This window comes from Hippichthys cyanospilos, chromosome 21 (assembly GCF_059441005.1).
Source record: "Hippichthys cyanospilos isolate Australia breed blue-spotted pipefish chromosome 21, RoL_Hcya_1.0, whole genome shotgun sequence".
Classification (NCBI taxonomy): Eukaryota; Metazoa; Chordata; class Actinopteri; order Syngnathiformes; family Syngnathidae; genus Hippichthys; species Hippichthys cyanospilos.
The window spans coordinates 8810001-8822706 of NC_142389.1; the positions used below are offsets into that span (position 1 = coordinate 8810001).

Genomic DNA, 12706 nt, shown 5'->3' on the forward strand with positions numbered 1-12706 from the left:
GTCCCTTGAAAATGACATCAGGCTTAAAACTTTATTGACCAATCACAGCTCGACTGTTTTCTAAAATTGCTCACACGACATTTGCAAACTGAGCCGTAAACTACACTCTTAGCAACTGTGAGCACATTATTTAATTGACAACTAACAAAATGGTGAACCACTGAGATGGATAAAATGAGCGAATATTGATGTTTAATTCATTACACAAAATCATTATTAATCAGAACGCTTTGGTTAGACTCGTGAGTGCACACAGAGCATATAGTGAAAAGTTTTTGACCAGACTTTCCCGTGAAGTCATTTTTTGTATGTAACTTGTGAATTGAGTTTCCTTTATTGATCTATTTTTGCAGTTTCAGCCACTGCTTTCTATAAAGCTCAGCCTGTAATTGAGTTCATGTGCGAGGTCTTGGACTTCAAAAGCATTGAAGAACAACAGAAGCCCTTAACAGACTCTCAAAGAGTTAAATTTACCAAAGAAATTAAAGGTAGCATTTTTTTGGATTTTTAAATTAAGGCCTTCATAACTGAGTTTGTATTGCATTTAATCTTTAACACGATTCCTCCTTGCAGGCCTGAAAGTAGAGATCACACATTGTGGACAGATGAAGAGGAAATACAGAGTGTGCAATGTGACCAGAAGGCCAGCGAGCCATCAAACGTAAGAAAAATCTTGGATTTTTATTTTTTAATCCCCCTCTCTTGTCGTAATGCTTGCTTAAATCTTTGTCAGAAATCCACATATAATCCTTGCTATACCAACAGAATTAGTATTCCCAAATTCACATAAATGTGTGTATTTTAAAATTTATTTTGGTTTAGCCAATCTATAGCTGCTGATATGTATACAAGCTGTGCAATGATAACAAAGACATTCTATTCTATTCCTCAATTGCATACAAATTTGATGCATGTTTAAGGTCATGGAAGTCATGCTTGTTTTCTCTCCCCCTCAGGTTCCCCCTGCAACAGGAGAACGGCCAAACGATTGAATGCACCGTGGCGCAGTATTTCAAAGACAAGTACAAACTGATGCTGCGATACCCCCACCTGCCGTGTCTTCAGGTGGGGCAGGAGCAAAAGCACACCTACCTGCCTCTAGAAGTAAGCAACTGCCAACGTGGCCAAGTAGAGGTTCCTTCGCCTACTATTGTAGTTTTCTAAAGCCTGGTGGTGCGTTTCTAGGTGTGTAACATTGTTGCGGGACAGCGCTGTATCAAAAAACTGACCGACAATCAGACCTCCACGATGATCCGCGCCACTGCGAGATCAGCGCCTGACCGTCAGGATGAAATTAGTAAACTGGTAATTCCCAGATCCTTTTTTTCCCCCGTCAGAAGTTTGAAAACATTTAAATGTATCTAGCTCAGAGAACATCTTTGCACATCTTGGTGTTTTTTCAGTCATCTTTGTCAAGTAGATACTTTGTGAGCTGTAACGACTTTCAGTTCATAGCGTAACATTATCAAACTTTAGCTTCCAATGTGTTTGAGACTATATGTATTTGAAGGGAGTTTCCAAACTTTTGACTGGTACTTTGTATGAGTTGAAACAATCCAATAACTTCAACAGTCTTTGCCACAAAGCTTCACAATGAATATTCTCAGGGATTACATTCCAAGTTCTTGAAAAAATATCGGTATACGATGGAGTTCTTAATCCCAATCAAAAATCTATCTGTGCTTGTGTTCAGATGAGAAGCGCCAACTTCAACACTGACCCATATGTTCGTGAATTTGGAGTGATGGTGAGGGATGAAATGACGGAAGTGAACGGCCGTGTCCTCCAAGCACCCTCCATTCTGTATGGAGGCAGGGTATGTCCATCAGCAGTTGTAAGTACAAGAATTGCTTAAGATGGTTTCACAAGAAAATTGTGACAGCACTGCTTTTACTGTCATTTTCAGAACAAGGCAATCGCCACACCAATCCAGGGTGTATGGGACATGAGGAACAAGCAGTTTCATACTGGCATCGAAATCAAAGTGTGGGCCATCGCATGCTTCGCGCCGCAGAGACAGTGCACTGAACTTTTGCTTAAGTGAGTAGATTGTTGTATTAAAAGCTAAAGTTTTTTTCGACTGGCAAGAAAAACAAAAAAAATCTCCCGTTTTAGAGCTTTTACAGATCAGCTCAGGAAGATCTCCCGGGATGCAGGCATGCCCATTCAGGGTCAGCCGTGCTTCTGTAAGTACGCCCAGGGCGCCGACAGCGTGGAGCCCATGTTCAGACACCTCAAGTACACGTACCAGGGCCTACAGCTGGTTGTAGTTATCCTACCTGGGAAGACGCCTGTCTACGGTGAGGGACCCAGTCCTGCATTTCTGCTCCTTGTTTATTTTCCTTGGTGTAGTGTGCTCACATCCCATTAATTCATATTGCAGCGGAGGTAAAGCGTGTCGGAGACACAGTCCTTGGCATGGCCACCCAGTGCGTGCAGGTGAAAAATGTCCAGAAGACCACGCCGCAGACCCTCTCCAATCTCTGTCTGAAGATCAATGTCAAGCTGGGTGGCGTCAACAACATTCTGCTTCCTCAGGGACGGTCAGTGGATGTCCATCTCACTCCTATTGCAGCTTGACTTACAAGTGCCCTAACTATAAACTTTTTTTGACAAGCCACCGGGGCTGAGCAGTTAACTCATTTATCACCAGGCCAATTAAACAGGATCTTTGACGTCTGTTTATTTTTTATTTTTATTTATTTATTTTTTTAGGCCTGTGGTGTTTCAGCAGCCTGTCATCTTTCTTGGTGCTGATGTAACTCATCCTCCTGCAGGAGATGGAAAAAAGCCCTCTATCGCAGCTGTAAGATACATCCCATAGTTTGCACTATATTCAAAACCGAATTGCTCGATGAAGAACAAATTGGTTCCCCGCAGGTTGTGGGCAGCATGGACGCGCATCCCAGTCGGTACTGCGCCACCGTTCGGGTACAGCAGCACCGACAGGACATCATTCAGGACCTGGCCACCATGGTGAGAGAGCTGCTCATCCAGTTCTACAAGTCCACCCGCTTCAAGCCCACCAGAATCATCTACTACCGTGATGGCATCTCTGAGGGTCAATTTAACCAGGTGATGCACAGGCCAGGCATAATACTGTATATAAATAGAGGGGAAATTATATATATTTTGGTTAAAATTTTGTATACCTACAGGTTCTTCAGCATGAACTGCTGGCAATCCGAGAGGCCTGCATCAAGCTGGAGAAAGACTACCAGCCTGGTATCACCTTCGTAGTTGTCCAGAAGAGACACCACACCAGGTTGTTCTGTACAGACAGAAATGAAAGGGTCAGTATGGTCATTTGGCAACATTACGGAATCTCATATCTTTCAACTTGTACTGAACAAAATGTGGTGTTGCTTTTGCAAAGGTTGGAAAGAGTGGCAACATTCCTGCAGGCACCACTGTGGACACCAAAATCACTCACCCATCTGAATTCGACTTCTACCTTTGTAGTCATGCTGGAATTCAGGTAAAATCTGATTCGACTTGACTGGCCACATTTACTAACCAATTTTTACACACAAACATACACAGCTTTGCATAGACTTTTAAGTACTTGTTCTATTAGTTGAACTGTGCGACATATTTTTTATGTCGCCTGCCTATCTGCAACCCATTTATTCTGGGTGTAGTTCCGCTGTCAGTCACTAAATGGCAGAGCAATTAGACTTGTGTCTAATTTATAAAGCTGAATTTTTATCGCTACCAGCAAGACGAAAGAGAACTAAATTGAGTGCGCTTGAACTTCATGGTCAATGTCGCGATGTGCAGGGTACCAGCAGACCATCTCACTACCACGTGCTCTGGGACGACAATCACTTCTCTTCCGATGAGCTGCAGGTGCTCACGTACCAGCTGTGCCACACTTACGTGCGCTGCACCCGCTCCGTTTCCATCCCGGCGCCTGCCTATTATGCTCATTTGGTGGCTTTTCGCGCCCGCTATCACTTGGTGGACAAAGAGCACGACAGGTGAGGACGACGACATCCGCCTTGTCACGTGACCCCCTCCGTTTTATTCACTGGCGCATTTCACTCTTCTCAGTGCCGAGGGCAGTCACACCTCCGGTCAGAGTAACGGGCGTGACCAACAAGCCCTGGCCAAAGCCGTTCAGATTCACCAGGACACCCTGCGCACAATGTATTTTGCCTGAAACTGCAGGCCGCCGGGCTGGCGTGGGCCAGGAACCCCCACTGAGGAAACACACTACCCCCTTGAGGTCCGGCTGTCAACTGTGTGCTTTTACTGTGTGATCTCCCTATCTAACACCTGGCAGGTACCCAAGCCTAACCCACTGTCTGTAAGTTACAAAATAAGTCCTCTTCACGGGGTTTTTGAGTTATATATTTGTATATCTTGTGAGAAAACGTCGCAACGTATGAAAGGAGTATTGTTCTTCAACGTGGTGCTTTATGAATTAGGACAAGCACGTCACCTCCATCTTTTTTTTTTTTTTTTTTTTTTCTCCAATCGTGTTTGAGGGTGCGCTTTCATTTGTTCCTCAGATGCACATTATTGAACAGCCAATCACAGCCACGTGCGCTGTCAAAAATGGGTACTTTAATCAAGATAAAAGTACTTAAGGCTTTCACATCTGGCACTCTGTACTTGATAAAAGTGCCATTTAGAAACCGCCTTTGATCATGTCTGTTTTTACGATTGGAACCACCTTTTTTTTTCACCAATTTTTGTCCCAGATGATCATGTTATGCCAAATCTGGGACAATTAACGGCCCTAAATGTTGCTATCAACTCTTGGACCAAGACTTACAATAGTCCAAGGCTCTTAATATTTTCATATATACAACTCAGTCCTCTGTTTTGATGAGTTTGTTCTTGCGATTGAGATGGCCATGCTGAAATCATGTTTAGGGACCGGTTCCCAGAAAACAGAACTTTTTAATTTTTTTTTAAAATGTACTCTGAGCCGTGTTTATAAAACGCACCATGTACAAATCAATATAGGGAGCAGAAATTTCATTTTTGTTCCATTTTTTTTTTAACAATGTTTTTAATTTCAGTCAAACATTCTAATGAATATGCATGTAGCCAATTCCTGTTTTAGAAATTTAGACGTGTTTTTCTTCATTTCTACTTTTTTTTTTTGTATAAATATAGTGTGTGTATGAATATACGCACACACACAGTCTATATGAGTGGAAAGCTGCAGTGTCTTCGTCAGAGCAGGACATTGGTGTGGTTTCCAAAGTGATACGTTCGGTACAGTGGCCTGGAAGACGTTTTCGGATTCAAATTACTTTAAAAAAAACAAAAAACAAACAAAAAAAAAACAACTGAAAGCATTTCCTCCTAAAACCAAGCGGAGTGGTCGCACGCGTATTGTTTTTATGCAAATGAGTCTTTTTACGATGTTATAAATGAGCTATATTTTGAATAATTCTTCAGTGGAAACTGCCGAAACAGCCGTTTGTAAAAAGAAAATAAACTGGCCCACACAAAATTTAATTAACACTATTTGTGTATAGAGTCCAATGCAAATATTCTCTTGCCTTTCAAGACTGTTAACAGTCTCAAGTTATTCTAACAACATTTTCTATTGTCCACTTTTATCAAGTTTAAGCTAGCGAATGTTCACTGTCTTGAATGGAGTGGATGTAGTTTCAACCGAACTATGCATTGTTTTTAACCAAGAGATTTAGCAGAGGGGTACCTCACCTCGATCTGGATTTTATAGATGTAGATAGCGCTTTTAGTAGTTTTTCATTGTTTTTCGTCGCATCGCTCTTTGTGGTCCTTTGTAACCTTGCCGATTTTTTTTCTAACTCGACAAATTGGGCCTGCTCACAGCCAAATAAGATTACAAATCCTCTCACAATATCCATTCAAAAGACACGAAAGCACAAAAAGAACCACGTGCGAGATGTTTTCGCTAAACCACCTCATGGGATTGGGCGCGCGCACCTTTTTTTTTTTCCTTTTTTTTTTCCATATGCGACTTGGAGTTGTAATACTAAAGGAAAACGATTGAGACTTATTCTTTCCATCTTACTACTAGAAATCCGACTGACTGTGTTTGCAGGGCATTCAGAACACCACGTACTTGATATTTCCTGTTGATGTCAATATTGTACTTATTGGCGCTCGTCTCAAAGCATGTACATGTGGATGCACTTTGAAAAGCATGTCATTGGGATGCGCTCCATTAAGTGTGTGTGTATGTATGTGTGTTTGTGTGTGTGTGAGGAATGGGAGTTTTGGCCATATTATGACACTGGTGTAATTGTATTGAAATGGCCTTGTGTTCTACCTCCTTGTTACCTGTTCAAGTGTTATGGTAACATCACACTGCTGGCCATTTCTGTATAATTGCCCCTGCTATCAATCTAATAGGCATTGATTTTATTTTTTTTTTAAGTCCTGGTTTTGTATGCATGGTGGTGATCACACTATCTGTTTTCTTAGTTAAGCTAATGACATTCAATAGGGTTGTGTTTTTAGTTTTTGAAGGGGTTTTAGCATCGAGCTGCACGACCAAATTCTTGAATTGAGTTGCTACTCGCACAGTTTTTCGTTTTATTGATTATCTCTATGCACCAAGGACACAAGTCTTTTTTTTTAACACCTTGATCTATTTCGAATTGAGATGTACTAGCTAAGATCAAGCTTTTCTACCTGTCTTTTGGGTTTTAACCACCTAAATCCTGAAAATATTGGAAATCATAGGATTGGATATATGATTCCCACAATCTAATCCTGCCTTGTGAGTCCTTTTTAAAATTATGTGAATCTGGATCAGCATGTTTAGGTTCATGCTTGGGGCTAAAACTAATAAGAACATTGGTCCTAGCCTTTGGACTTGACTCAGTCTCATCGAAGGTAGCTGCAGACTTTAGGGGTTTCACTTCAGGATTTGGTATAGTGTCTCCCGAGTCTTGTCAAACCACCTGGTCAATATCAAAAGCCCCTTTCACACTGTTTCTGCGTAAAATTGCCGCCGTGAAGGCAACAGAACTGGAATTTATTAACATGTGCCTTTCAGACAAATCCTAATGAGGCGCTAATATAACACGGTGTATGTGTGTCTATTTGCATTCACTTGGTCTTTCCGTCTACTTTATACCTCTGATACTAGGTCGGAAAACACATATTATCTTCGATATCCCCTCATTCCAGATCGGTACCGTTCGCGCAAACAATACCAGGAAGCGTTTTGATGGGCAATTTGAAATGTCTCTTTCTCATAAGGCTTTGCCCTTGTTGTTTTTCTGTCTTGGTGTTTGACTTGACCTACTACTATACCAGCACCTTAGAATGCCAGAACGTAATCGCATTTCCTTTAAATATATCTAGTCCAACCTTTGATAATGTTTGTTTTGCACTAAAACAAGAATGGATTTTGTAGCTTTTTGCAGCAGTTTGGCTATTCATTGGGCACTGGATGAGCTTGTTTGTATTCAGAAAGAAAGTAGTAGTTGTTGGCCCAAGCCAAAAAAATAAAACAAAATAGCCTTAGCCCCACAGCTACGCGTGCATCCAGCATTTTTGACAAACATCTCGATGCCTTTTGATATGTTAAAAGCATGTGGTGCATTGCCATTACCATAGCAAAGATGGAGAAGTTGACTTGAATCAGAAGATTTCTATATCTGTATTAAGATCCAAACCTCGTACCAGCCAAGTCAATTTAGCCCCTTTTCCATCCATCAATACAGTTTTGTTCACAGCGTTGTAATTCCCGGCATATAAACGGTGATTTTTACATACCATTGTAATGTGAACCAATCGAGGAGAGCTTTGTTGGAACCTACTAATTTACTATGTTGTGCTCAGGCCAAAGCCCTGGGTTCAGAAGCTTCACTTTTGGTGGGGTTTTTTTTGTGACAACTCGGTGCCAAGAAATTATATTTCAAAAGGTTGAGAAACATCGATAGTGCTTTGCCACCTCCTGATGCCAGGAACTATGTGGCGGCGAGTTGAGGAGTTCCACATGGTGTTTGGCCACTTACCATCTTGTGGTATCAGTAGCTAGCAAGTACAGTATAACCCTTTTGTCTCATTCACTGTTTTTTAACGGCTCTCAACGTTCTATTCAATTCTGGGCTCACGGTGAATGTCAGAGGAAGCGCTATCGGAGCTATTTGGGCTCGGTTTCACTTCACCAAGCCATAAGCTTTTGACTTCAAGTAAACTACGTGGTGAAAATAATAAACCATGCGAGAATCCAACTAAATGGCAGTCGCCTGGATAAATGTGGCTTTATAAGTTTACGATGCTGGGGCTTCATACATCCTCTAAAGATGATTGTTATTTTTATTATTTACATTTATGTACTTTTTAATTTAAATGCACATATTCACCTTAGTTGGACTGCTTTGGGTGTCTTTTAACCAGGACAACAGACCAACAGGCTAACATAAGCTAATTGAAACATAATTTAATGACAGCAGCTCTCTGTCTCTGGTAGAATCAGTTCATGATGAGAAGAACATTGGCGTTTAGCCTTCCAGCACACTAGTAGCCAGGTTTGACCTTAAACTAGAAGGTTTATGTATCAATTAGCTCCCAACGAACCATTAGAGATTGATAACAGTTTATCATCTTTTTACGCTACAGCCCATTTTCTTCGCTCCAGGTAAAAATGAATGTATTTATAGCTCCTGTGTGGTTTGTAATGTGTCCTTTAGCCTCTGTTTCGGTGGACTCGCACAAGTCACATTTTTTTTTCTTATGTACAGGCAGTTTATGTATTTCTGATGGTTGTTTTGGTGTGATTCCAATTAGCTTATTTTTTTTTAGGCGTTCGGCCTTGTGATAGTTAGCTTGCAGTCTCGATACTCCTGCCCTCCTAAAAGCTTTTCTTGACTTCGATTCACTCCCATTCCTAAAACGAGTCTTGTTTTTGTTCACCAGTCACTCTATTATATATATATATATATATATATATATATATATGTATGTTATTATTAAATTCGGTGTTTGTATAACACCACAGCTTTATTTCCTTTCTGACTGCAACAGCACAACTCTTCAGAAACTTTCCAGAAGCGTCAGTTTAGTCCTCCCACTTCTCCAAAGCCACATGGTCCTGCGCGTTTGCTCGCGCGGTTGTGCTAAATTTGGAAGCAGGGAAAGTGCGAGGGAAAGCTCTCGTCCACTTTGGGTTGGAACGCCATTCCATCGTCCCATGTGCAGGACTTGTAGTTTTCTTTTCTTTTCTTTTTTTCCCTTCTTAATTTCTATTTTAGAAGCATTTTAAGTATTCTGTGGCTTCTTATTACCAGCATGGGTGGAAAAAAATAACCTACCTCAAAGCATAGTGCGGTGCTAGCTAACATATTAGCCCTGATTCAAAATCCCAAATTGTAGTGAGCGACGTAAGTTCAGATCATGGGTGAGCACTGTCAGAAGCGAAGCATTCAATATGCCAAAGGACCAAATTTCAAGGGATCGTCTTTCATAGAAGAATGGATTTACACTGCAGGTCCAAGCCCCCCCTGTAATTTTTTTTAACTGCACATTTCAAGTGACACATCCAACTTGGCTGCGTTTTCAACTGACAAAATACATTTACTTGCACAGCTCCACAAGCCTCACGGAATAAATAATAAATATTTCACATTAAATTAAGTTGATCAGACGCACTCATGAAATGTTGATGATTATTTTTCCAGTGATCAAAATTGTCTCTTGAACTTTGTAGTGTAAATCCAACCGGTGACTTCATCCATTAACAGGCCACACAAATAGCATAGAAAATTTCTCAGTTGTATTTATTCTATCACTGGCCGATCAGTACAAACCTATGGGTAGAATTTGTATAAACAGGCCCTTTAAAATCGAATTGAATTAATACCAAACTGAATTGACTGCTTGTTTGACACAAGGCCCAGTAAATTTCCGATTTTCCGACCTGAAGTCTTTAGTTATGTTTAGTTATTTGTTCATTTCAGGCCAAAGCCAGTCAGTGTTGGTAAGAGTTTTTTTTTTTTTTTTTTTTAACCACCTTGTTCGAAATAAAAAATTTCCGTTGCCCACGGTCTAGCCAGTACAGCAATAAAACCCCTTTCCGTTTTCTACCCACTATCACAATACGTACATCATAAACCTAACGTAACGTCCGTGAGGTTGTCGTAACTTGTCACTTTTCTGACGATTCCCGCCGCCAGTCTACCGTTTTTTTTTTTTTTTTGTTTGTTTGTTTTGTTTTTAAACGGAGGCACGGCAATCTGGCCCATGGATGCTGCGTATAGAATGATCAGTATTTGTGTTTTGCACTTTCGAAGCAGTCTCAAACACGGCCTGCTTGAAGTCGGCCGCAAAGCAATGAAAGAACTGACGAGGTATTTTATGCTATCAGTAGGAATATGAATTTTCTTCACAAAAAAAAAGGTTGATGATTATATATACAGTATATATAGATCTATACTCCATTCATGAAGTACCTCATAAGCCTGATATATGCTGCATTGACTTATTTCTTTAGTGTACTTCATTATGTCCAATAAAATTCTGATTATTTTTTTTTATCTCCCCCCCCCACCCCAGTTGGGAAGTTTGAATTCAGCAGACTGTGCCATTTTTATCGTAGTAGACGTTCCTTACTTTTCTAATGTTTGAAGCCCCGAAGGTGTTCTGCTGGAAAAGAGGTGCACAGCTGTCTTGACATACTGTACAGTCGTGTTTCCTCAGGAGTTGGTTGGTGTTTACGTTTCACCTTCAATGACCAGCATAATCTTGTCTGAGTCATCGAGAGCAAGAGCGGGATAACAACCGATTTGTGTTAGTGTAGCAATAACTCATTCAAACTCAGTACAGACATTCAATCTCAGGTACTTTCATTTTTTCCCTCAAGTATTTGTCTCAAAAAGGTAATCATCTCATTAATAATTTAGTAGTAATCAGTTTAGGTAATCTACTACTTCATACATTAACGTAATCACTTTAGTTTCTTTATTAGGTACTTAAGTACAAAAGTAATTTACTTGATTACTACTTTTTTAACGGAAGTCATTGATTACTTTAGTACTTAACCCTGGAAAACCCAAGAAACTTTTTTTTTCTAACAAAATATCATTAGAAACTGACCCCGTGGGTTAAGTCCCTAAATTGCTTTAGGTACTTAAGTAATGAAGCGTTTACTTAAGTACTTTAGTACCTAAAGTTATCAATCACTTTAGTGTGTAAAGTAATCAGTTACTTGAGTAGTTTTAGGGCCTAAAATAATCAGTTACTTTAGTACTTAAGTACCTTCCTAAAGCAGCCTACCCTAACCTAATGTATTTAGTTTAAGAACTTTTTTATTTCCTTAATTTACAAGCCATTTTTATACCCCCTGAGGTTGAATATTATGACCTTAAAAAAAAAAAAAAAACAATGTCTGAGATCGAATGAGTTAAGAAATCAAACTCAACCTTCTCCCGATTCGTCACTTAACTGAAAAATGACAACAATGGAGTTAGCCCACTTTTGTTCTCAGTGGCTCCTTGATGGTCCACTATTGTAGTGCAACTGATTCCAAGGTATCCATTTTCCTGTTCGTTTCTCACTGGGCTCATTTTATTTCTACGTCAGCCATAACAGAACCCGACCAAAGTCAGACCGCACAGCCATGTGAATTCAAACCTCCCTTCATTCGTGTGTTCTATTGTATTATCTTCTCCCTTATTTAATCCATTACATGCCAAAAGTGAATTTGCAGTCATTCCCATTGTGGTATAGGGAGTGGGTGGGGGTTTTATGTATTGCTGATTTTGAATTTCTTTATCCACTTGCTAAGCTCCTTTTTTTGGGTGGTGTAAAGTTTGTAAAGCTTTTGTTTTGCTTTTGTTTTTTGTTTTTGTTTTTTTTTTCTCTGCATTTACGCTTACAGAACACAAGATATGCTGTAAAACCCTTTTAGGACACAATGTGAATACGTATCACTTCATGTCGTTCTCTCTTTGGCTTGACTGTAAGTTACATTCATTAATAAAAAAAAAAAAGTTTGAAAAAATGACAACATTGGTACTTTTCCTTGCTTTTCTTTTGGCCATCCTATTATAACAAATGTTAATTTTGCCTTTTTTTTTTTTTAAGTGTTGTCCTAATACTTTGTACAGGGATCACTTGGTTTGTCTTTTTCTCACCACAGACCGGTCAACACTTAAGACATTTTTTGTGGAGCCCCAAATGGCTAATATTAAGTGCATATAAAATATGGGCTTACCATTAACAACTAATGGGAGCCCTCAGCTTGTGTGAGTCTCAAAACACTTTTGAGGCTGCTGCCCAAAAATTTACACAAATTATATTAAATCAATCATATAACGGAATTACAAATTCTATTCATTTCAATACAAAACGTTAATTTAGATGCAAATGAGTATCCATCAATGCAAAATCTTTGCACATGCTAACATATACCAAAAGGATATACCTGGCACAAATGAAAATGCTAACGAGCTAAACACATACAAGACAGTGGCTATATAACGTGCTGAAGATAAGAATTAGCGTTTTCTAGCGTGTTATCCACAGTAACAAGTTGTTGGATCAACAAACAAATTTTGGACATATAAATGACAACATTCTTACGAAGGAATTACAATTTAGATACATGGGCCAGATTTTACTGAGAAGAAGCGCAACATGAGCATCACCACTCAATTGAAGCCACACTGTCCTTCCTCACTACAAGTGTAATATCACCAGCGGCCAGAGGAGGCGCCCAAAGACATATCAAGCCAAACAAAGCACA

The 12706-nt window shown here is 39.8% G+C and overlaps 1 protein-coding gene across 1 annotated transcript in view; it reads left to right on the forward strand.

The window, feature by feature from the left end:
* The window catches only part of ago2 (argonaute RISC catalytic component 2), a 16007-nt gene extending 4039 nt beyond the window's left edge, over positions 1-11968 (forward strand). Inside the window, exons 7-20 of the mRNA XM_088404608.1 lie at positions 354-488; positions 574-661; positions 957-1104; positions 1186-1305; positions 1694-1816; positions 1907-2040; positions 2116-2300; positions 2384-2543; positions 2716-2806; positions 2881-3075; positions 3159-3293; positions 3377-3478; positions 3781-3980; positions 4054-11968. Of these exons, the coding sequence (XP_088260734.1) occupies positions 354-488; positions 574-661; positions 957-1104; positions 1186-1305; positions 1694-1816; positions 1907-2040; positions 2116-2300; positions 2384-2543; positions 2716-2806; positions 2881-3075; positions 3159-3293; positions 3377-3478; positions 3781-3980; positions 4054-4162 (1925 nt within the window). The 3' untranslated portion in view covers positions 4163-11968. The remainder of the gene's footprint in view (positions 1-353; positions 489-573; positions 662-956; positions 1105-1185; positions 1306-1693; positions 1817-1906; positions 2041-2115; positions 2301-2383; positions 2544-2715; positions 2807-2880; positions 3076-3158; positions 3294-3376; positions 3479-3780; positions 3981-4053) is intronic.
* The last annotated feature ends 738 nt before the right edge of the window (positions 11969-12706 follow it).